The 25,784-nt window shown below is 43.2% G+C and overlaps 1 protein-coding gene and 1 long non-coding RNA gene across 5 annotated transcripts in view; one reads left to right on the top strand and one right to left on the bottom strand.

Moving 5' to 3' along the window:
- Window positions 1-4,810: 4,810 nt before the first annotated feature.
- LOC115093466 (CD63 antigen-like) lies at window positions 4,811-24,455 on the bottom strand. Of its 4 annotated transcripts, XM_029605231.1 has the most exons (8): window positions 24,151-24,455; window positions 23,299-23,679; window positions 20,131-20,319; window positions 19,248-19,322; window positions 16,978-17,073; window positions 11,287-11,418; window positions 9,371-9,454; window positions 4,811-5,047 (listed from the first exon to the last, which is right to left on the bottom strand). In XM_029605231.1, exons 3-8 carry the CDS (start codon window positions 20,299-20,301, stop codon window positions 4,982-4,984), a joined length of 624 nt encoding a protein of 207 aa, XP_029461091.1. In that variant the 5' UTR covers window positions 20,302-20,319; window positions 23,299-23,679; window positions 24,151-24,455; the 3' UTR covers window positions 4,811-4,981. The 4 variants fall into 4 exon arrangements, with proteins under 4 accessions (XP_029461091.1, XP_029461089.1, XP_029461090.1 ...); XM_029605229.1 differs by lacking the exon at window positions 23,299-23,679; XM_029605230.1 differs by lacking the exons at window positions 9,371-9,454; window positions 23,299-23,679.
- A 77-nt stretch (window positions 24,456-24,532) lies between these two features.
- LOC115093467 overlaps window positions 24,533-25,784 on the top strand; it is a 30,884-nt gene continuing 29,632 nt past the window's right edge. The window contains exon 1 of the long non-coding RNA XR_003857322.1: window positions 24,533-24,670. This is a non-coding gene — a long non-coding RNA (uncharacterized LOC115093467). The remainder of the gene's footprint in view (window positions 24,671-25,784) is intronic.

The following is a 25,784-nucleotide window of genomic DNA, read 5'->3' as shown; positions in this document are numbered from 1 at the left end:
CAAAAGAGTTTATAACTGACAGCCCTGCAGTCTGGCCCAATGAGCAGATATGATCCTTTGCTGAATTTCATGCCACTCATGACAGCAACAGCAGCAGGAGCGCGATAGAGCCTGGACTAACAATAGGAGTTTGAGCTGGCCTACAGTTTGTATGAATGCTACTATTAGCCACAGTTCAGCTACTTGAAATTGGAAGTGCAAATAGCAACCTGTCAGACCATGCCAGTGCAAGGCCACTATGGAGTAGGCGCATTGGTGGTGGGCGTAGTGGTTCTTGGGCAAGCAGAACCAGTTTAGTTAAAGATGGGGAGAGAGGCTACCAGATGTTTTTAGGCAGCATAGGTTACACTGAGGAAAGGTAGTGGTGGCAGTAGGTCATGGGTTCTACAGGGCTGCTATGGAAAGCCAGGTGGTTCCTAGAGCTCTCGAACATACTGCCATCGGTTTGGATGTGTGAGGGAGGGGGCCTGGACTTTATCGTGTAAGGATGCAGGCTACAACATACAGAAATCCAGATGATAACCTTGATACCAAATCAAGAGCATGGCACTGGATTAGGGTTTTCAGCGGTGGTTGTTTTGCTTATTAGGAAGAAACTGGGATGGTGCAAGAGGGAAAGAAGAGGTGAAAAGGGATAAAGTGAACAGGAACCACACATCACCCATTAACTCTCCCTGCCTGAAAGGGAGGTAGGGTTACCAACTTTGGAGAAATATTATGGAGACAAGCTGCCACATCGCAGCACTGGGAACCCTAGCCCCTGCCTCCACCTTCCAAAGCATTTTAAATTCACTAAAAAGGGCCAGGCCCCATTCCCTGCCCAGCGGATGACTCCTGCTCCTTAGCGCTCAAGCTGATTTGAGATGGCCTAGGTGGCCCTTCTATTGAAAAGTTGGGGATAGGAAATATTGCAACTTAGTTAATGGGTAAGGAACAAGACTTCTCCCAGAGGTAAGTTAGCTATGTCTTGACCCTTTCTTCCTTTACGGAGCTGTAATCAGCAGTTGGCATGTAGAAAACCACCTCACGCCAAACTGACCATCCTAGTTAAAAATAGGGTAATTCTGCTGGGTTTATTTGCTGACCCGAAAAAGAGAACAAGCCCTCAAATTAGGCACAGATGGACTGAGTTAATCCAAAAAAAAAAAAAAAATGTTAGCACCTACAAACTTTGTCAACCCTTAATTCTATATTTTCATTCATTAAAACATTTAATAGCTTCTTGAAAGAAACTCATCCTACTTATTCAAACCCACCATTATGAATTAAATCAAGGTACTACTCAATAACATGTGAAAAGACAAACATGGAATCAAAATGACAATTAACTCACAACCCCCATCAAAAGGCATAACAATAATCTATAATATAGTGGGCTCGGTAGTGTGTCCGTCAGTGCTCACTTGGTCAGTCATCGGTATAGAGTTTTCCATGTTCCCCAGCCCGCCGACAGATGGCACAGATTGCCTTCGAGGCACGTACATCGCGCTTGGTAATGTGTCAGACAGAGAGGCCTCCTCCATCCAGCCACGCCTCCACCCCTGCTCTGTGTGTAGGTGCCCCACGCCAACACCACTGAGGAGAGGAACGTGGCGCAACTGTGTACAGGAACGTGGGTAGTGTGTCCATCCGTATACATTTCCAGCAATTGGTGAGTCAGCTTTCCAGCTACTTGGGAATGTCAGTCATTCAGCGCTACTTCTCGGAAGATCTCTGAGTTTTACTTTCACTATGAAGGTGGCACACGGCTACAAAGACTGTGGTATTGACCATAACAATGATCAAATATGCCTCCTAACCACCAGCAACCACCAACTGCTGAAGAAATTGCAGCAAAAAAAACCCAAAACAAAACAAAACACGTCATGCTGAAGTTCAATGACGCCGTAGAGCGGCCATGTCACAACAGCAGCTGCAAGGTTTCCTTTTCAGCTAACGCTTCCATACAAGAGAATATGCGCCAATAAAAATGCTCGCCACCCGGGCATAGAATGGGTACAGTTGCTAGTAAATGTATAAACCTCTTATTCCCCAAAATATTTAAAACTAGAAATGTTATGCCAATAGAATATAAAAATACTAGTGGGGAGGAGGAAGACCATCACAACATCAACAGGTCAATTGAAGAATATTTTTAATATTCAGCATGTTATAAAAGTAAAGAGAAAGAGAGGTAACCTGTGACACCATACCCATAGGCACCGGAAGTCTCTTTCTAATTTCTCTCCTCTTCCCTGCCCCCCCGACACAGACACAAGCATGCTGTCTGCCTCATTTCATAGCTAGAGTAAACAGCAACTGGAGAAGATGAATAGAACAAAGTTCTGACCAGGTTTACTTTGCGAGAGTGGGTTTGTGAAGACCAAAAAGGATTACTCTGATCAGAGAGAGAGAGAGTGCGCACACATCATGGGGTTTCACAGCAATCTATAAAACATTTCTCAAAACAAAGTGCATGGAAGAGTGTTAACATGTGACACCCTACTAAAAACGACAACCGTTTTGCTTTTCTCAGCACTTACATTTGAAAATGGTGAGCAGGGCCGGCGGAAGCACTAGGCGAACTAGGCGGTCGCCTAGGGCGCCAGCTTCCCGGGGGCGGCACTGCCCCGGTAAAATTAAAAGAGCTGCATTAAGCCGTCGCCCCCCCCGATAAAAATAAAAGAGCCGCTGCCGGCAGCCCGCCCCAAAAGATCCATCTGACCTCCCCCAGCGGTTCGCGTGCTCCCGGTCTCTCCCGCTGCTCTTTCTTCCCTGCTGCCGTTGCCGCCGGGCTATCAGCACGTTCAAGCCCAGCGGGAACGGCAGCAGTGCAAAAAAAAAAGCTGTGGCATCCGCGGCTGCCCTTTTCTTCCTCCCGCCCCCCCCCCCCCTGACCCGGAACAGGAAGTGATGCGCGGGAAGGAGAAAGAGCGGTGCCGCATGAAAAAAATAGCAGCGACAGCAGCATCGGCCCCCGAGCAATTGAAGCAGCCGGTAATCGGGAAAGGAGTCAGCAGCATGAGCCTCCCGCGGCCGATGGGATTCTTCCTTTTTGGCCTGCGGGGGCTGAAGAGGAGGCTGTTGCAGCTACCATTTGTGCTGGGGGGGGGAGGAAGTGAGAGAGAAAGAGTGAGAAGCAGCCAGCCTGCCTGTGTGTGATTGAGAGAATGTGTGTGTGATTGAGAGAAACTGGTCAGAGAGCTGATGTATGTGTATATGTGAGAGACAATGAAAGTGATTGCTCAAGGAGATGACTGATGTGTGAGAGTGTGAGACAGTCAGGGATGTAACTGATGGGTGTGTGTGTGTGTGTGTGTGTGTGAAAGAGAGAAAAAGCATGGAAGTGAGAACTCTGGGTATGTGAGAAAGCATGGGAGTAAGAAGCCTGGTGTTGTGGGGGTGTATGTGAAAGAAAGCATTGGAGTGAGAAGCCTGATTATGTGAGAGAGAGCGTGGGAAGCCTGGGTGTGTGTGCATGTATGAGAGAGAGACTGGTTGGTAAGGTGACGGTGTGACTGGTGTGGGTGTGAATGTGAGAGAGAGAGAATGTGATTCAGGGAATGAGAAGCCTGTGCACCTGGAGAGCGAGCCTGGAAATGAGAGAGAGACTGGTGTATGTGTGTGTAACAGAGATAAAGTGATTATGGGAATGAGAAGTCTGTGCATGTGAAGAGAGTGAGCATGGGAGTGAGAACCTGGGTGTGTGTGAGACACAGCATGGGAGGGAGAAGCCTGTATATGCAAGACAGAACAGGTGACTGGTGTGTGTATGTGAGAGAGAGAAAGAAAGTGATTATGGGAATGAGAAGCCTGTGCATGTGAAGAGTGAGCATGGGAGTGAGAAAGCTGGGAGTGTGTGAGATACAGCATGGGAGTGAGAAGCCTGTATAACTGAAAGAGAACATGGGAGTGGGAAGCCTGTGTGTGTGTATGCATGAGAGAGATCAGGTGACTGGTGTGTGTGTTTGTGTATGTGTGTGAGAGAAAGAAAGTGATTATGGGAATGAGAAGCCTGTGCATGTGGAGAGAACAAGCATGGGAGTGAGAGACTGGTGAGTGTGTGTGAGAAAGAGAAAGTGATTATGAGAGTGAGAAGCCCATATATGTAAGTGGAACACGGGAGTGGGAAGCCTGTGTGTGTATGGCATGAGAGAAACTGTTCAGGAAGGTGACTGGTGTGTTTGTCAAAGACTGTTTGGGAGATGATTGGTGTGTGAGAGACAGAAACTGGTCATGGGGGCATGACTGATATGGTGTGTGTGTGAGAGACATGGGCCTTAAGGAAGAGGACCATGAGTAGAGAGCTTAGCCACTACTGCTGCTTCTGGTGTGTACTACAGCCTGCATGGAAGAGGAGTAAGAGAGCTGCTGGAGGGGGTAAGTAAAGATGGCTTTTTAAGTTTATTTTTCTTGATTGACTGCCATTTTAATTATTTAATATTATGTGATGTGTCTGCTTTTTTTGTTTGAGCAACAAGTATAGCTTTGGTTTATGTTTATTTTATTTATATTTATTTATTTATAAAAGTTTCTATACCGTCGATAAGACAAATCATCTCAATGGTTTACATGGCATAAAAATGTCAAATAAGTGTTCTGTTATAAATACAGACTTCGTTATTTTCATTAATGCACAATGTAAGTTAATTGTGTGTGGAGGCGGGGGGGGGGGGGGGGGGCGGCATAGCTGACGTTTCGCCTAGGGCGCCTAATACCCTTGCACCGGCCCTGATGGTGAGCCTAACTAGAATACAAGATCGTGGGTATTCTTGCTATGCTTTCATTTGCTACACAGGTACACTACTGCTGTACGCACATCATGACCCTCTAGATTCTCATCATTTTATTGTAAGAAATATTAAGTCTATCAACAATGCTTTATAGGTTGCAGTGGATAAAGATTTTTAAATAAGTTTGAGGAGCCAATTAAAAAAAAAAAAAAGATACAGTACAAATCCCAGGAATTCCATAGAAGATGGACGTGGCACATCGCTGAAGTTTACACGACATCATAGTTTCCTTGAAGTAATTTTACTATTCGATAGGAGATTATAATCCCAAATACCTAGAGAGAGAGAGAACAAAAACTGAAATCAAACAAATAGAAGAGGAGGTGCTTATGAAAGACTCCAAGCCGATGCAGGACACCTGAGTTAGCAAAGCAATGTTCACCTTTCCCTCACTTACGCTTTCAAATTGTTTGGGCCGACTACAAGTCTCTGCGCTTGATTGGCTATTCCACTTATTACAATCCTTCATATCCCAGAACCTTTAAGGAGATTTAAAATGATCAGAAATACTGTAATTCAGTCCAGTTCATAGTGAACATATTCCCTGGAAACAGAAAATCAACATGAATGACTCAATTGTATAGCAAAGGATTTTTACACACTTTTTTTTTTTGGGGGGGGGGGGGGGGTGGTGAAGGGGGAGAATCTTCTAGTTTCTTGATGACATGTCCCTCTAATCCCCCTTATAAGCCCAACAGAAACAGATGGAAATGAAGTACAGGCTCAAATTAGGGTTTTTCAGAAGTTTAGGGATGAGTGAATTTAAGTAATCTAGAACATTTGTTGAATGTTCTCCTCTAAAAAGGGAGTTTCTTTCCTTGCTGTCTCTCCTCTTCACAAGCCTGAGCCCACCAACTTCTTTTCCACACCCACCTCAGCACTCTTCCCAGAATTCATCCCATCCCGTTCCTCTGACCCTCCCATCTTTCTACAGCAGCTTCCTTCAGGTACTGGGGCAGTGTATAAGAAGCTTCCTTAGAACACTTTGAAGGAGCGGCCACAGCTCTCTGGCTTGGTCCTTCATAAGAGCCAACCCAGCAAGGGATTCTGGGCCAGCGAGGATCCCTGTAGCCATGGATAAGACGACAAGGCCCAGAAGGCTGGGGAGACCCCAGAGAGAAGTCGGGAAGCCAGCCTAAGTAAGAACTGTACGGTTTTGGCTGTGGTGAGACGGCTGAGGTAAGCAGCCTCTGTGCTGCACTTTTGGTTTTGCTTGCAAATAAAGTAGGTTTGTGTGGAACCAGTCAGTTTGGCCTTGCTTTTGGACTCCTGGCTGTTTCACAACCTGTGGACGTTCCTGAGCAATCACCTATGGTGGCAGAAATGGGGTCCCTGTTCTAAGCATGAAGCACAGACAGGAGCCCACAGAGACATTTTTTTTTTGTTTTGTCAGATACCTGCTGCAGGCACAGCCTGGGAATCTGTTATAGCAAGCCAAGGGTGCTGGCCCCACCTGTAGGGAATACCCAGTTAGTAAGAAGTGAACAAGCCAGAAAGGTTATTTTCTTTTCCTTTTCTCCTATCCTAGCACTTGCACAGTTGGAGAAGCAGGGCAGCAGCAGCTGCTACGGATGTTTGTGCAAAATATACATGAACAGTTCACATAGCAACAGGGGACACTGGCACAGATTGCCCAAGTCGTGCAAGCAGCCACAACCCAGGGGAATCCTTTATGTCACAGGGGAGGACCCAGGGATCTTCCTGAAAAATTCTGAAAGGATTATTGAGTTGGCCAGAAGGCAACTGGCAGGTCCCAATAGGTGAACCAGGTGGCCGCCTAGGGCACCATCTATTAGGGGGCAGCAAAGAGCAGCCATGTGGGGGCCGCGAGCGGAGCCCATCCCACTCACGGCCGAGAGGAGTAGAGACTTTGTGGGCCCTGAGCAGCACCCATCCTGCTCACAGCTGAGAGAAGCAGAGTCTCGGGGGCAGGAGTGATATAAGGTGGGAGGAGCAAAGGAGGCACAGATGGAAATGGCTGTGTGGGAATGAGACACAGGTGAGTGAAAGCAAGATGTTTTATTAAAAATGTGACTTTGTCTATATGGCTTTGCAAAGTTTCTAGTTTGTTTGTTTTTTTTTCCAATCCTAGCTGAAACACCTGCCATTTAGTTAATTTAAGTTGATTTCTCACCCTAACCTTGCAGCCCAGAGCGAGTAAAAAAAAACCAAACAAACTACTGGCGAAGCTCAGTCCTGTAATAGTGGGTAGGGAGTGGTGCACACACCAACTTTCCTTTCTCTCCCCTGTATTCCCCATCTCTGAAGCCCATATCCAAAACTTTGGCTGTGTCTGAATGTTTCTTTTTAGGGATGATGCAATCCTTGGGGCTAGCTGCAGGGGGCAGCAAGAATCGCCTTCTGCTGCTGCCCCCAGCCCGAGTTCTTCACCTCTGCCCCCTCACTAATCACCCTCGGCAGCTGTGTTGCCACCTTGCCATCCCCTCTTCCTAGGGCTCACATTTAAAAGTAAAGAGGAGGAGGCTGGATGGCTCTTGCCCAATATGCCAGACACGAGACTAAGAGAAAATTTAGAACTTTAGTAAAATGTTTATTATGGTAAACAAATGACTGGCCCATCACAATATACCGTATTTTGCGGTCCATAAGACACCCCTGACCATAAGACGCACCTAGGATTTAGAGGAGGAAAATAATAAGAAAAAAAAAATCTGTCCCCATGACAGGCTCTGTACGGAGCTCCCCCTGGAGCTAATTTTTATTTATTTAACAGTTTTTTATACCGACCTTCATAGTAAATAACCATATCGGATCGGTTTACAGTTTAACAAAGGGAAAAACTAGAGTAAACAAATTCAAGTAAACGAAAGATAACAATAGGTAGGAATAAGTCAAAGTTACAAATCAACAGGGGGAGAGAACTTGGAAGCTTACTACAAGCTGGAAAGAAGAAAGGCCAGTAATAAAAGTATTGTTACCATAGAGTGTACGAGTTATAAAACTTAAAAAACTGTGCTTTACCCTGAAAGTCTCAGAGTCCATTTTTTTTTTTTGTAGCATCTCTCTCTCTCTCACGCGCTGTCCCCCTCCTCCTCCTCCCAACTCAGCCCAATCAGTATGGTAGCGCAGGTCAAATGCATGAAACATCTAATATATCTAAACAAATGAGAAAGACATGGCCTGTACTAACTTTGATGCCATGTATCTGCCGGCAGAGCTTCAGCTCCCTGCTGGTCTGCTGTTCCCGGGGTGCATCTTTCTGCGGAGCTCGCGTGGCGCAGGTCAAACAACAGCGAATGTAGCGTCTCTCGCTCTTGCGCGCCGTCCCCCTCCTTCTCCTCCCAACTTAGCCCAATCAGTATGGCGCAGGTCAGACATCAGCTGTTTGAACCGCGTGCGCTACGGAGGCCCCTCCAGTTCAAACAGCTCCCTGCCGGTCTGCTGTTCCCGGGGTGCATCCCACTGCGAAGGCCGGCGTGGCGCAGGTCAAATGCCAGCCGTCTGACCTGGACGGGCCTCCGTAGCGCATGCGATTCAAACAGCTGATGTCTGACCTGCGCCATACTGATTGGGCTGAGTTGGGAGGAGGAGAAGGGGATGGCGCGCGAGAGGGAGAGACGCTACATTCGCTCCATAAGACGCACAGACATTTTCCTCCCACTTTTGGGGAAAAAAAAGTGCATCTTATGGAGCAAAAAATACGGTAAGTGTCTGGGAAGGAGAGTACAGGGTCAGTAAGGAACACTGAACACCTTGCAATTCTGCCTTCCTCATGTCCTAATATTTTGAGGCTTATATACCTTTTTTTCTAGTTACCATTGCCAAGTATTGATCATTTCTAAATACGTCATTCTGGCCTGGCTTCCTTTCCCTAGACCACTTGCACCCCAACATTTGTTCTCCTCCTTCCTTTCTGTCGGGTCCAATTTTCCATTCTATTTTCATCTTCCCACAATACTTTGCAGGAAGACAGAGATCATCTCTTATCAGTCTCTGCATTCTCCTTTGTAGTTGGTTCTCATGAAACCCACAAACACGTCCTGCGAGACGCCTTCACGTCTCGCTGACTTAGGCCCACATCCTTTGGTCGTAATTAGCTGCTTTCCTTACAGCGAACAGCACAGCACTTATTTGACATGTGCTGGCACAGGCTTGGTAAGGCCTAGTCCAGCAGACAGAACCATGTCACTGCAGGGCTGTAAGCACACGGCAGCTCGGCGTCCTCCTATTCAGGCATTTTTGTGCAACCGTCCAGTGTATGGTTCAGAGGCCAAGCAGGTGCATACTATGATGAAGGCCTGGAAGGTGGCATCAGCGCTGGTGTTAGGGGAAAGGGCAAAATGTTTAAAAGCCAATCAGGGCAGCCGGAAACCTTACACCTGCCCATGGAAAAAGAACAGAATCATGGCCAGAACAGGCGGCCATGTAAGGGAGGAAAAACTTTGTACCCCATTCCAGCAGACATGCATCTACTCCCACCCCTTCCTGCTCAGCTTCCCGCCAAAGCAGCTCCACATCCACCCTTTCAAAAGCATCTACAATAAGTGTGCACCAAGAGAAATGGGCTGCTCTGTGTCTTAATTGTAAAATGTTTGGTGGAGCCTTTAATTCTTCTGTTTCAAAAATTTGTACAATACCTGCACAAAGCCAATGCCAATGGCAACCCCTCCAACGACGACGGCGTGCCGCTGAATCAATTTGCTCATCTTACTAACACATCCCTAGAAGAACAGATCCATTACTCTGGGTGAGAATCACTGAACTAGTCCCCATGATACTCTAGGATTTCACTGCATCTTCACTTAAGTTAAAAAAAAAAAAAAAAAGCAAGCCTAGAGTTGACAAGCAAGACTGGTTGCAGCAAGTGACACATTGTGTTTGTTGACGCTGACAAGTGCCCTCTTCAACTAGGTTAAAAGCCACTGCAAGTTCTAACACATTGTAACTGAAGCTTAAATGGGAAGCCATCTTGACAGGCTCACCTGTTTGTAACAATCAAGCCACAGTAGATTTGCCAGCACAGCAGCATTAAAAAAAATAAAATTGTACACTATTTTTACAGAGGTTTCCCCTCTATGCAGAAGGCACCCAGAAATAGTCAGATGCTCAACATGGTTACCCAAGGTCAAGTAATCCAGACACAAAATTGGTACTCATCAGATTAAGGGACGGGTCAACGTTATCTTGTGGCTGTACCCTGGCTACTTAAAACAAAATTTATAATGCACTTACATTTTAGGAGAGAATAAAGGGCAATGCTGGGAGTAGGGTTTGACATTTCTCAGCACTATAGTGAAGACAGAATCAAGTAGTTTAGCTCTGCTCACTATTACCTACACAAAACACACTAACTGGGTCAGATTCTGAAACTCATCAGGGGTCTGGTTTTACCAAGAACATGCCATAGTAGGTGTGCAAGGGCCCCTTTGGCTTATAGCTAAATTCGTTATCCCGGGTCAGGGGAGTGCTAGGATCCCACCACACCTATGCTAGGATAGTCAAAAAAAAAAAAAGTTCATTCTAACAGAGAATTAGGATCCCTGAAAGAACTGCAGATACTTCTCCGGGAGAGAAGCACAGAGAGCTTACCTACTACACAAGGATGCCAGAAGAAGAAGGAGGAGGCACTATGGGGATTCATGACGACTTCAGGCGCACCACCATCCCCCTCCTCCCCGTAGGGCCCTAGCCAAATGCAGCTCTAACAGGCCTTTCACAAAGAACAGGTCTTAACTAGGATGCTGGACCACATTGTCGCGTGATACGTGAGAGTAAGCGTCATCTAGTTACCGGCGTCCCTGATCCTCCCGATCAGGTTGCAAAGGGAATGGAGTGACAAAGCCCACACTTTGGGATGGTGGCCGGGCAGCAGGCACACCACTGGATCTAACCACATGGGCCAGAAACCAGTGAAATCCTCTCGCTCTAACATTAGGGAAGCTTTATTGATGTTTTACAGTGGGACCATATTTGATTAACAGAATTCTTGATTGCAAATCAAGCCTACAGTATCCTGGATTTAGTATATTAAACCACTAAACAACAAGTGACCTGAATAATTTATTTTAAACACAAATGATAGTGATCTTGCATGATGGATTTCAATAACTGGATCTGAAAAGAGAGATCTCTGGCTATCATAAAATACAGGAGATCTGATCATATTTGCAGAGAAACCGGCAAGAGAGGGATTAGGCTTCTTGCTTTGTAGGGAAAAGTTGAGTCAAAATCTAAATTTCATAAATCTGAGCCACAAAAACTGGAAAATAACACAAAATAAAAAGTATTTAAAAAAAAAAAAAAATACTGGCGAGTTTTGTCCAGGAAAATAATTCTACAGAAATGGCAAATCTTAGTACTTTCTGCCTTTCATGCCAAAATCATTGCATTAAAGCCTATGGGTTAAATATTTTTGCAAAGATTTGAAAACATCAAAGAATATCCAGACAATAACGGAGGGTTGGGGTGGGATAGAACAGCACCTTCCATTTATCCCTACGGGAACACGGATGGTGCAATGGTCAGGTCATTGCTAGAGGCCGATTCCACATACCTGTGGGTAAATATCCCCGGTGTCTTGGGTTCCACAGCTCTCCTGCATGGTTTTGCAGCAGCTCGGTGGAATGGAGAAACCGTAGGTGCTGTTGAGCCAATCCGTGTAATTCTGAGCACCACAGCACTGAAACTGGATTAAAAGCATTAAGCAGTTAGGAAAGGCTCACCATGTCTATATTCTAAGAGAGAGGTTTTCAACTCTGTCCTGGAGTAAACCCCCCCCCAGCCCAGCCCAGGGCTTCCCAAACCTTCCCTGGGGACCCCACAGCCTCTCGGATTTTCAGGATATCCCCAGTGAATATTGTCCAGAGGTAGACACCGGGAGTAGATCCGAGCCTTGGCTGTAGGCATCCCAAATCTCCGTAAGCAGGACTATCCAGCAACAGCGTCTTTGGGGTCCAGGCAGGGAAGAGAACTGCGTGGTTTAGCAAATAGTCCACCTTGGTAAGGCCCTGCCTGGAGCAGTCTTCCCGGGGCTCAGCTCCGGGAAATAAAAAGGCCACCAAACAGTAACTCAAAAGACTTGTTTAGTGATTATTCTCCTTGCAATCATCCCCCGAGGGGGGGGGGGGGTGTCAATGTTTCTCCTTGTCTGAAGATGCCACGACACCACAGCAAATGCTCCCTAAAGTACAGGGCAATAGCTCTGTTCACACTTTTCTTTTTAGCAAACAAAAAAAAAAAAAGCTCACAAACAAACCAAAAATTTAAGCCCACGAAGTCATAGGGAGAAAAGAAAAAAAAAAAAAGTCTCTGCACTAAGACACCTTTAGAAGGCCTCAGTCTGTAGCACAAGTCACCCCTACTCCCCCACCATTGTGCTTCAGGCAACAGTCTTCCCTGTCCTCCAAAACAATACAAAGCCAAAAAAACAAACAGTCAGAGGACCCTGCCCTTAGTCCACCTTCCATAATCTCCAGGCAATCCACCTCTACATCCTCCTCCCCTTCCGAGAGGCTGGTTGGCAATTTAAACTCCCTCCTCTGTACTCCAGGGCTCACCTGTGTGTGTACAATCCCCCCACCCCAGCCCCCTCAATGAATGGCCAGCCCTCTCTCCCTCTTCCCATTGGTCTCTCAGAGGCTCTAAGAGCCTGGGAAATGTAGTTTCTCTCCTGTCTCTGAGGCCTTTGCTGTCTGTATTTGCCTCTGGCTCTCCCTGGAGTAACCCAGTCTGGGTTTTCCCTGCTGGGCAAACAGTGAGCCTCATCATAATATGCATGAGAAATTTGCATCTTCTTGGCCTCCAGTGGTTAGGGATGCCCTGAGTTAATGTAATGAGGATGTTAACATAGAAACATAGAAGTGACGGCAGAAGAAGACCAAACGGCCCATCCAGTCAGCCCAGCAAACTTTCACAGCTATTTGTCTTCATACTTATCTGTTACTCTTGGCCCTTATAAGTAACTTTTTGGTTCCAATTCTCTTCCACCCCCACCATCGATGCAGACAGCAGTGCTGGAGCTGCATCTAAGTGAAGTATCTAGCTAATTGGTTTGGGGGAAGTAACTACCATAATAAGCAAGCTACTCCCACGCTTGTTTACCCTGCCTGTGCAATTCAGTCCTTGTTGGTCGTCTGAATATAAATCCTCTTTATTTCATTCCCCCTGCCGTTGAAGCAGTGAGCTGTGCTAGATATGTATTCCAAGTGAAGTATCAGGCTTAATTGATTCGGGGTAGTAACCACTGTAACAAGCAAGCTACACCCATGCTTATTTGTTTACCCAGACTATGTAATTCATTCCTTGTTGGTTGTTGTCTGAATATAAATCTTTTCTTCATTCTCCCTGCCGTTGAAGCAGAGAGGTATGCTGGATGATCTGTCATTACTCAGACTTATCTTTTGTCCACATAATCAAGTGTCCCTCCATTTTTCCCCCACACCCAAATACCATCCTAACTCCTACTTTTCCAGATGAAATAGAATCCAATACAAGAATTAATTCCAGCAAGATCAATGTCAGTTCACCCTCTCTAGCACGTCTCCCCCTTACATGCTCATAACTGACCATGAAACATTTAAGATTCTTTTTCAAATCTTCTGAAAAGCTTTCAGATGTTGGCATGCACTTTTATTGAAAGTTCTAGAAGGATTACACCATTTATTTCAACATAAAATGAGAACAAAACCATTGCGTTTCTTCCCCCTGTGTTTTCAATTAAGTAATACATAGATATTTTGCAGACAGAAGGCTCCCTCACAAAAAGAAAAATGAAGCCATCCTGTTGGCAAATGCTTATAATCTGGATCCATACAAAAATTCCACATGCACCGAATTTGTTACCCTAGCATTAACCAAGACAAATTCTTACAAGTGTGCTGTACCACTGATTGATAGTGTTTTTGATCCTTCTAGATTGTCTTGGAAGCCCCAAAGTTGCACACCAAGCTAAACAAATGACATTCTCTCCTTTTTTCTTGAAGCTGGCAGTCTTACCGATGGAGACTTTCATAAATCATGTTAAAATTTAACTAGATGTGTATGCAATACCAAATTTTAGTCTTCAAGCCAAGCATCAAACAGCTGGAATAATAAAACCTTGCAAGGTCTTATTTTAATGTAAGCTACTATATGAAAATTAAAAATAAAATTCAATACTTGGGTTTGGATAGAGGTAATAAAAACATGGGTAGTCCCTCTTCAAGGTTTCACTGCTAAGAAGGGGCTAGCTGGAGGAAAAAAAATTAGATCAACCAGAGCTGTAGTATGACTATGGCCAATATGACCATGGTCATAGGCGCCGCTACCGCTGCCATATGCAGGAGGAGAGCAGTGCGGCCGGCGGATACACAGCATAAGAAAAAGTAGCGCGGTCCCCTCAAAATCAACGGCGTGGTCAGCATAGCCTTAGTAAATGGAAAAGCAGCGTGGCCCCACTGCCACGCTGCCAATTCTGGCAGGGCCACATTTACCACACCGTTAATGTCGATGGGGCCGCATTGCTGAGCAGGAGGAGCGAGCCTTGTGGAAGTAGTCCAATGCCCATGGATTAAAGGGAATTTTTTTAAAATCCTTATTTTAATTGTTGGATGTTATTTGATGTTACTGTTTTGAAATTTTATTGATGTTTGGAAGATTTTTATATGAGTTTTTAACTATTGAATGTTATTCTATTCATTCATTAATTATTCTTTTTATTGGTATGGTTTTACTAATTTTGTTTTGAGGAATGGTAATGTTTCTGTTTTTGACATTGTTGCAGTGCATATAGATTTGGCTTGTTGCAGTTTCCAGTTCAGTTTTTGTCTGTACATTTCTGTTTATACTGTATGGTCTCTTTATTCTGTATTTGAGGATCTGTCTGTGACTAAAGTGAGTTATTCCATTAGTGTGTAGTTTCTATGTAGGGATCTATAGCAGCTTGGATTGTTCTTTTTTCCTAATAAGGGGTTTATTACTATTTTAGGCCTGGTGTAATTTTTATAGTATTAACTTTCATTGGTAGAGTTGTTGCTCTTTGAGTGGCTCTCTGAGGGTCATGCCCATGCCCAAGATGCAGTACAGTAGGCCTAACACCATATGGCTTCTGTTGCGTCTGTCGCTGCTTGACGCCTTCACTTCGCCCTCTTTACCTCTGTGGTGACTCCCTCCGGGTCTGATGGACGGCTGGCTGCCGCAGCGTCTTCATGCCGTCTCCCTCCGGTGTCCCCGGACCAGCTCGACGTTGCAGATCCGCCATGTTGCCTGATGACCTAGGACGCGCGCGCTCCGATTGATGTGCCAGCAAGGGCGCAAACCTCAGGGGCGTCCCCCTGAGATGACATCATCCGCTTCCAATATTTAAAGGTCTCTAATTCACTAACTGAGTTAGCAAGGGGATTGCTTCGGCTTTACTCCCAAGCTACTCTGCCTCCTCGGACTTATCAGAGGTACCCGCTCCTCGGGGGCCTCGCTCTCTTCTTTTCTTTCAGATTACAGATAAGAACCGGTACTCGCTCCTCGAGGGTCCATGTTCCTGGACACTCTGAAGATTCTCTACTGCCTGGAAGCGATCACTGCTACAAACAATTGTGAGTTACCATCGCTCTCTCAGAGTTTTCCCTGGAACCAGGTACTCGCTCAGAGGGCCTAAACCTTTCCAGCTCCTGACCTTTTTTGAGACCTTACGTGAGTTTTGTCATCTAGTTCTGTTCGTGAACCTTGTCTACTCTACCTACTCACTTTCTACAGTTTCTCAACAGCTCAGCCATCCTGGATCGCGGTTCCAGTGCCTGAGGGACTACAGCCCCTCAGCTCACTACTGCCACCTCTGGTGGTTTCCAAAAACCTGTTTAATAAAAGAACTAATGTGTGTCTGTCTCCATACTTAAGCCTAGCCGGCGGTGCCACTCGGGATATCCTCCCGGGGGCGTAGTCATCTGCCACCGGCCTATGGATTCACCACTACTATCTCAGATTCATAACAGATTGCTAACTCCTCACGGAGAACCCTAACAGATTGCTAACTCCCAGCATAGTGGAATATAACAGAATCTGAGACACTACAAGATAGCTGACGCCTTCTTAGGAGCCATTCATTCAGATTGCTCCTCCCATCTAACGTCCAGCTTTCTTAACAGATTGCTAACTCCCTAGCCGGATCACAACAGCTTCCAAGTATCTCTTGCTTTTTTTGCAGAGTTTTCTGGTTGGTACTTCAGCAGTGCATGTAAATATAATATGCATGTTGTAATTGATATTTTTACCTCAGAAGACTGTGCTTTGAATGTTCTTTTTCATGTAAAATCTGTATTATAAATGCATACTTTTTAATTGCGTGTGAGGAGGGGAGAGGGGTGCAAGGCTGTATAGCTTTCTTAGGACACCATGGGCATTGTTGTACAAACACTGAGCACTCTCCCAACTCGTGGCGTCATGTGTTGTGTAATGGGCGAGGGTGCAGTTTTTCCACTTGGCCGTAGGCGCCCAATTGCCTGGCATCAGTTCTGAGATCAACTCTTCTCAGTCGTAGGCCCATTCTGGAGTGAGTGGGGAGGGGAAAATAAGTTACACCTGAACTTCAGTATGACACTCCACTCCAGGGACTGGTATTCCAACAAGAACTAGCTTAAATCCAGCTTCTACGATGGAAATTATTTGACATCATTTATACTTTGTAGGAGATGGGTCTACATTTTCACAAGCGCAAGTGCATTCTCTTCCATGGTTTATCGTCCTACTTCAAATTCTCCTAGTCTGTGAAAGGTGCTCAGGGCTCTCATCACTGATGAACACCCCTTGAACCCTGATCTAAATCTCTTTACATCTTCTGGTCTGCACCAGACACTCTCCTCTGACACAGTGATTGAGCAACACTGGGAACAATAGAGAGGGAGGCTGCCAGCCTTCGCACCGGCAACCCACTGGAAGCACAAAACTCTCCCGGTACCCACAAAAGCAGGACCCTCTCTCAACAAGGGGAACAAAGCAGTAAGGATAAAGGCTATCATACAGAAACAGGAAATTCTTCACTCTTCAATAAGTCCTAGATCGTAGAACAGCCACATCAACACAAGGGAGGGAAAAAAATGTAAGTTATCTTCTACCTTTTGAGTTATAATCAAAGAGAGAAACAGAAAACTCCTCAATAACTCCTGTTGGGTCTGAAGCTTTTCTCAAGTATCACTACAGATCTTACTCTGTTGGTGTAACTAAGAAAAAAAAAGAGTTACGGTAGAAAATCTCACACAAATACCCATACACTAACCTTTTGTTGCAGGACATCCACGCCTTTGCTCAACTGATGATCAGCTCCATATTTCATGAGAACATTTCTGAAGCTTTTCAGCACACCATGTTGCAGCTGCACAAAAGAGTCAAATCCATGTTACTATACCATGGAAACGGTTCGTCCAGGGCAAGACTGACACTTCCGCTAGCGTAAGGCCAAAATGCTATTTCTGTTTTCACATATGAACAAAAAGTGTCTTGGCTTAAAAAATAGCTTTAAATTTAAAAAGCAGGAAAAAATATTCATATTTATTTCTTGACAAAAAACCTGCAACATCCTGAAAAGGATAGCAAAATATTCTGGCACCTTCTCAATATGGATTTAGAAAAACACTAAACACAGAAACTCTGCTGATATCCCTCATGGACTCAGCTTTCCTAAGCTCAGAAAAAAGACAACCTCACCTCCTCATTCTCCTCGACCTTTCTGCAGCCTTCGATACGGTCAACCACACTATCTTACTTGACAGATTAGCTGCAATCGTTATTTCAGGCACGGCACTAGACTGGTTCTGTTCATTTCTCAACAACAGATCTTTCAAAGTGAAAATCAATAACAAAGAATCACAGGCAATCAGCTCTAACACGGGAGTCCCTCAAGGCTCATCTCTCTCCCCTACCCTCTTCAACATTTATCTTCTTCCCCTATGCTTCCTCCTATCCAAACTGAAAATCAAACACATGATTTACGCGGATGACATACAAATCCTCATCCCTATAAGGAAATCCATTCAACTATCTCTAATGTTCTGGGAACAATGCTTTCAAAAAATTAGCACTCTCCTCACCGAACTCAATCTAGTCATCAACAAGGACAAAACAGAATACCTCATCATCTCACAGGAAGATAACTTCATCCAAAGAGAGATCACACCCATTATAACAGATCAACAACAAAAAGACACCGCTCATCAAAATCCACTTACACCAATTCTAGACAGCCTTAAAAATACATCCCACGTAAGAGACTTAGGCGTTCTGCTAGACAATCAGCTGAACCTCAAAAAATTTGTAAACAACACAACCAAAGAATGCTTTTTCAAACTACAAGTACTGAAAAAGCTTAAACCATTACTTCACGCTCACGACTTCCGCCTCGTCCTGCAATCAATTATCCTGACCAAAATCGACTACTGCAACGCGCTACTAATCGGATTACCAGCCTCCACCATCAAACCTCTCCAGATGGTACAGAATTCTGCAGCTAGGGTCCTGACCAACTCTAACAAGAGAGACCACATCACGCCCATTCGTTACAATCTACACTGGCTTCCAATTAAATTCAGAGTCTCCTACAAAGTCCTGACCCTCACTCACAAATACCTAAACAACATAGCACCTATCGATCTCACCCATCAACTCCGTACCTTTAAATCAACAAGACCAATCAGAAAAGCCTACCAAGACACCCTGATCATCCCTCAAACCAAAACTCCACTAAGAAATAGGGCTTTCTCCACAGCAAGTCCTTCACTTTGGAATGCACTACCACCAGAACTCAGACAAGTCACCTGCCACCAATCATTCAAGAAAAAACTGAAAACCTGGCTATTCAGCCAAGCATTTCCATGATTTCTAAGAAGCTGCTTCAACGAACCCTTATTACATCCTCCCCGCTCCAACTATATAACCCCTCCATCCCCCTCCCTCTATTCTTCTCTCCCCCCTGGATTTAGACATATAAGAATTTCTTATGCCATGTATATTTTGTTCTTATGTTCATGTTTAGCCATGTATTTTTATCTTATGTTTAATTGTTACTCAAAAAGTTATACAATATGTTACTCTAATAAGTTCTTTGTTATATGTAATTGCCCACAAGCAAGCTTTTCAACTGTTCCCTGTAAACCGATTTGATTTACATATTATGTAAGAAGATCGGTATATAAAAACCATAAATAAATAAATAAATAAATAAATAAATAAAACTGGTTTCAGAAAGGGATATTTATGCCCACTGGGAGAAAAAAACAAACAAACCACAACACACTGGTATAAGTATGTTTGTATGTAATCAAATGAAAAAAAAAAAGTTTGTGGAATTTCTCTAAAGCATTATGGAATATATGTAAACTTGTTTTATGTCAACTCCATAACAGGGCAAGATTTTTTTTTTTTTTTTTTTAACTAGAGCAAAATGCAGTGTCAAGGAAATTTTAATTTATTAAAAATAGAATACACCCACTCCAAAAAAAAAAAAAAAAAAAGATTTAAAAAAAACATGCATCATCACGAAATACAACTTACCTTATCTCTGTACTCATAGGCAGAGATGCCAACTATAATCTCAGCCACAAAGAGCATCAACATCAAAGCTGCGAACTAAAGAGGAAATTAAAGTCAAACATTATACTTTAGCAAGGAAAAACTTTACAGCTCGTGTATACGGATGTGAAACATCTCAGCTGCATCATCAGAACAGCTCTCTGGTGAATTGGGCAGTAGAGTCATTTTACTACATGGCCCTCCTGACTTTACCGTGTAGGATTATAATCAGAATCGGTCGCCATCTTCCTTGAACCATTAGCAGTTTTGTTTTTTTAAACCACCATTTCCTATACTGTCCCCTGGAGGCACCCTTAGCCAGTTGGATTTCCACAATGAATTATGCACATCTATTTCATGCATATTCATTATGGATACCGGGAAAATTCAGTGTGCCCCCAGGAGAGGGTTGGGAAACTTTTAAAAATAAAAAAACAAAAACAGAAAGGTTTTCAGCTCTTTATTCAGACTTGGATGAAACAGATCTTTCATAAATGTGGGCCACTGGAAATGGCCACTGAATAGCAGCCAAGTGTCAGTCTCCCCTCCCTAGAAACTTTAAATACTGCTTCCTCAGCATCCCTGCCCTCGGCCACCCCAAGCAACAGAGAATTGAACCCAGGTCTTCTGCAAGGTGGCGCACAGCATTAGACGCCGATCCTGCCTATACAGATTAAAAACGGCAAGATCCACAATGGCAGGAGCATCACAGGATCAAGAAACCTGAATCCCTTCCGTTTGTTTTACATTTAGGTATGTTCCAGGAACTCTACCACCAGCCTAGACCCAATGGAAATAAGGCTAGTCTTAATCTGGTCAACCACCCTAGATTTACCAGTTTCAAGTGAGGAAAGCTGGACTTTACCACTTTAAGCACTGAAGGATTCTCTTTCAGAACAGCCAGCACTCCAAACGTGGACAGGATGAAGATGAGGAAGCCAACTGCGGTGAGAAACTTGGTAGTTCCAGAGGAGGCCTCACTCAGCACAGCAGAGATGGCATGCAATTTGATTTGAACAGAAGCACCCATCCACATCAGAACAAAACTGGTTACCTACCCAAGGAGAGAAGCAATAAAGACATAGAATTACACCTGCACACTTAGGCTTAAAAAAATTACACTTTTCTTACATTTGATCCTCTAAGCAAGACAAAAAAAAAATAGATTAAAAAAAAAAAAAAAGCAAATGGGCAATTTGGTTAGAGTTGTCAATATAGGTCCAAGTCAAAAAGGACAGGTTGAGTCAGCACTGGTTTAAATGCCCACTGCCTGCATAGGCTCGTAATATCCCAAGGTGTACTGGGAGTAAATCCAGCACTAGCAAAGTATTTCCTTTTTGACATAGAACTATATAATCTCATTTTATTCAAAATCACCTTCCTTCACAGGGACAGTAAAGAGATAGGACAGCATGAGTATTTTGGGCTGTAAGTTATTTTCATCATAATGTTCTTTTCTCCAAATCCTAATTTTTTGTTTTGTTTTGTTTTGGGTCTATCAGTTTCTACCGGATCCTTTTGGTTTCCAGCTCCTGAAACTAGGATTGGGATCTGGCACCATGCAGAACAACCTAGGGATTTCTTTCCCATTTTTTATCGCTTTCTCAACTTAACTGATCCATTGCAGCAACAGTCAACAGCTATGGAGCACATAGTGGGGCTCCTTCTGTAACCCTGCAGTCACAGACCCTAAATCCAGCCACCAATAACCCCGCCCCAACAAGCTCTGAACACTGCCTCAGCAGCCATCACCAGCCTTGGCCAATCTGGGGAACAGAAGACCCGACACAGGGATCAACCTGGTGTCCACCGCTCCCAGAAACACCAGATACAAGCAAAAGTACCTGAAAGAATATGAACGTGAAAGACCTTTAGCTGCTACATTATGGACTCTTAACAAGTAATCCTATCAGGGGAGTGAAGCTATAAATGTATCTTAAGTACATCTGACCAACTAAATGCAGGATTAATCCACCTGAATATTTTGAAATAAAGGTCAAATGAATTGTAGATATTTTAACACATTTTTATTAATTTTTTAATGTAATACAATTTTATAATTTAGAATCACAAACTTTTAAAACATCAACACTCTCGCTCATACTACATTCACACATACTCAATCATATTGCACCAAAGATATTGCACCTATTTCTAATACAACAGTTTACCTATTGCTAACATATTAAAATACATCCATATATCATTTGTAAGTATTAAACACCAGATAGCACCAATATTCTATATTATATCTCACTTATTATTCTTTTACCAACAAATATCTTAACCCGTCTTCACCTATCCTTATTTTAAATTAGTTCCCTTTCATGGTTTTTCTATTTATAAACTCCCAAATTTAGTTCCCTTTCATGGTCTTTCTACTTGCAAACTCCCGACGAAAAGCTTCCGTTTCACCGAGGTGGTTTCCTCAGGGGATCATTATCAACTCATTTCTTTCACTTGAGACACCGGGAACCTTTCTGTTTGGCTCATAGATACTTGTTTCATGTGCTATCTATGATGAGACACAATCCTATGATTCTCTGTATAACTCCTTAAGTATAATGTTCTCAAATTCTTCCAAGCTTTACACAACCTTCCAATAATTTTTACATCCACTTCTTGTCTTATGCATTGCTGACTCCGTGAATCAGCATTTTAAATACTTGACATCCTTAATGAATGCCGCTCCTTCACAGACCTTCAATTTTAATATCTTTAAGCTCTTCCTGGAATGCGCAGTCGCGGCGTTTTTGATGAGAAAATGGAGTAAACTTGGAAGGCACGCTAGAAGATGAGACTTTAGCGTGATAGTTGACGGCGCATTCCAGGAAGAGCTTAAAGATATTAAAATTGAAGGTCTGTGAAGGAGCGGCGTTCATTAAGGATGTCAAGTATTTAAAATGCTGATTCACGGAGTCAGCAATGCATAAGACAAGAAGTGGATGTAAAAATTATTGGAAGGTTGTGTAAAGCTTGGAAGAATTTGAGAACATTATACTTAAGGAGTTATACAGAGAATCATAGGATTGTGTCTCATCATAGATAGCACATGAAACAAGTATCTATGAGCCAAACAGAAAGGTTCCCGGTGTCTCAAGTGAAAGAAATGAGTTGATAATGATCCCCTGAGGAAACCACCTCGGTGAAACGGAAGCTTTTCGTCGGGAGTTTGCAAGTAGAAAGACCATGAAAGGGAACTAAATTTGGGAGTTTATAAATAGAAAAACCATGAAAGGGAACTAATTTAAAATAAGGATAGGTGAAGATGGGCTAAGATATTTGTTGGTAAAAGAATAATAAGTGAGATATAATATAGAATATTGGTGCTATCTGGTGTTTAATACTTACAAATGATATATGGATGTATTTTAATATGTTAGCAATAGGTAAACTGTTGTATTAGAAATAGGTGCAATATCTTTGGTGCAATATGATTGAGTATGTGTGAATGTAGTATGAGCGAGAGTGTTGATGTTGTTTTAAAAGTTTGATTCTAAATTATAAAATTGTATTACATTAAAAAATTAATAAAAATGTGTTAAAATATATACAGGTATATGGTTAATATTATTCATACATCAGTATTATACCTGTGGGTTACCCATATGATGTTATATTCAAATGAATTGTAGGCAATACCTACCTTTTTAGCAGGCTAACTTCCAAAAAAAAGTATGCTCCCTTTAACATTTTGGAGGCAGTGCATGCAGATTTTCTCTCATGCATATTCATTGTGGATATCCTGAAAACCCGACTGGCTGGTGGGCCCCCAGGACAGGGTTGGGGACCACTGGTCTAAGATATCAACCGGTCTCCTTTGTTTAAGGTTTAAGTTTAACTAAGACACATAGACGCATTGGATTTTTTAAGTTTTAAACCTGCAAGCCCTAAGCAGTAGTGCAAATGGCAAAACTTCAGCCCCAGTTACTGTCCAGTCACTGACTGAGAATTAGAACTGGTTTGCATGACCTCACCTTAAAAATCAATAAGAAATATGAAAAGAATAAGTGCATTTTTTTATTTCACTCACCTCCTGCTTGAATCAATGAAAGGACCTAGTAGTAGTGTTTTTCATAAGGACTGCATTTAATCTTTGGCTACGAAATCCAGATAGAGGAATTCTGGAAAGGAAGCTCTCGTTACCCTTTCCCATCTCAGAAACACGGGGGAGGCCAACAACTTCACCGGTTCCGTACCACCAGAAGCAGAGATAGCACCCAGATTCCCCCACCCAGGACCCAAACACTAAATTCCAGTTTTAAGACCACACAGTTTATCAAGGCAGATAAAGCAGGCCTATGCTTGGTGATACTTGCAACTCTCCCCACGTGAGAGCTACCTTTAAAAGTTTCCGCAGTTTGAGGCTCTGCACCGAAGCTTCCCGAAGTTACACTTCTAGTTGTGTGCAGACCTAAAATTCCAAACCAGACATAAAAGGAAGACAAATCTGAATACGAGAGGGATACTGGACTATTTTAAACGTAACTGGTTTCTCTGAATTATGAGTGCCTGACAAAGTACTTAGTATTGCACAAGATATTTGATCTGTAGACTGCACAATGATTTAAAGGGTAAAAAAAAAAAAAATCCCTTTTGGGCTTATATTATGCTTATTTTTCAGAAGCTCAAACCTCAGAAAGGGAGGATTTATATGTTTAGAGATCTCCTGCCAAACAGGAAATATACTTTCTTAGCAGTGGTCAGGAAGATTCTGGGAAGCAAAATACGAGGTGAATGCAGTTATATTTCATTTAGCGATCTTGTTACAAACAACTCTTTAGAAAGGCTTCAGATGGCATTAAAGATGTCTCCCGTGTTCTGCTTTTAGAGAATATGCTTTATGGAAACTATTAGCATTTGAAATTAAACAAAGCTCTCTTACCCAATAAAACAAGGTAACAACACACAAACACAGTTTAAGCAGCCTTAGCTGATGCTCTGTAGCTCCTCTCTTCATTTATGCTTCAAGAGTTACCAACAATAACATACAAAATGTCCTTTTCTTATAGTGGGGTTCAGTACTCGTTGACAAACCACAACCCAGTGCTCTAAAGTCTGTCTTGCACCCTCCTAGCCGGCCATGAAAATCTTAGATTTTTTTATTTTTTTTTGGCGATTTTCTGGCATTCGGGATAAAGGTGATGCCATTAAAATTCAGAGGAGAATGACTAAGGGGCTTAGGAAGCTAATTGTCGCTTTCCTGCCAGGGCATCATCCTCGCAATAAGAGCCGAGTAGGCGTTTGCAGTGCAGTTGAAAGGTTGCAGCTGTAGCCATTCAATCAGTAAGGAAGAGGCATCGGACCGTAGCAGGGGAAGCTGAGGTGGCTAGAGCTCTCTTCAGATTTATAGACTGCACCTCCCCGAAAGGCCATAAAGCAGTTATTGTATGAGTTAGGGAAAGGTAAGCTTGTACTGTTTTTAATGCTTAAATAAACATTGCCTGTCAAAGCCCACATGCAACTTATAGGGACGTTAGGTTATTTATGCGGCGGGCTGAGGCTACTTTAGGTTTTCCCTAAATCATCAGCTCCAGGCTGAGACAGTGTTAGCTTCTTTTCACCGCATGTCAGGACTTGAAATCTGGATTTACATATGAAACGGTCTGCTTTAGACCTCTGGCCTGTTGATCTCTCTCTCTCTCTCTCTGTACATGCTATAAAGTAGGGAGTTTCAGCCCAGTATCGGCTCAGCCTATGCTTGACTGTCTGGGGACCTTCTGTCTTGCTTATTCTACAGGGCGCGCTCTAGTGGACTGTGCCATTTTATTTTTTTAAAGCTGCTGATTTTTTTTTCCTGCCTGCCAGCCCCCTCAGCTAGTGATCAATAGTATCAAATTGCCTTTGAGAACTAGTTTTTCTCTGTAATGGTTTTAACTTTGTTCCTTTCCTCTTTTACTTTTGATTCTTTTATTTCATATATAATTTTTTTGGAATTAAAAAAAAAAAGCAGGTAGCTTTTTATTAAAAACCCGCAAGCTATGTCTAAACATCTCGTTTGTGCTTTTATTTCATCTGTATTTGAACTGTGGATGTAACTAGGATAAGTCGTTATCAGCCCAGGTCAACCCAACGGTCCATAGGAAAACGCCAATTACAACTCCATGAACGTCGTGGGGTATAAATAGGACTGGATCAGCCTTTTCTGTTGTCCTGGGATGGTATGACGACTTAGATAAAAACAGGATAGTGCCAACACCAGTGGCGTAGCCAGAATTGATTTTTTGGGTGGGCACAAGGTTAACATGGTTGGGCTGTAGGCATGCAGGTCTGAGACCTACTTGTTGTTTTCTTATTGATAAATGCCATATACTGCATCCTATTATGGCTTTCTAAGTAATTTGTTATGCATCATGCATGAAATTTTAAAACATTTTACCTCGATTATTTCAAGCACTTACCAGCATTAAAAATTCCTTATTAATCAGAATTTATATTTATTACAGTTTATAAATGCACAAGTATAGAAAACAGATCCAATCATGTAATAAAACAAAAATTAATGTATTCTTTCATGAA

The sequence above is a fragment of the Rhinatrema bivittatum genome, chromosome 6 (genome assembly GCF_901001135.1).
Source record: "Rhinatrema bivittatum chromosome 6, aRhiBiv1.1, whole genome shotgun sequence".
NCBI lineage: Eukaryota > Metazoa > Chordata > Amphibia > Gymnophiona > Rhinatrematidae > Rhinatrema > Rhinatrema bivittatum.
The sequence above is the reverse complement of the archived record's forward strand: the minus strand, read 5'-3'. Positions and strand labels throughout refer to the sequence as shown.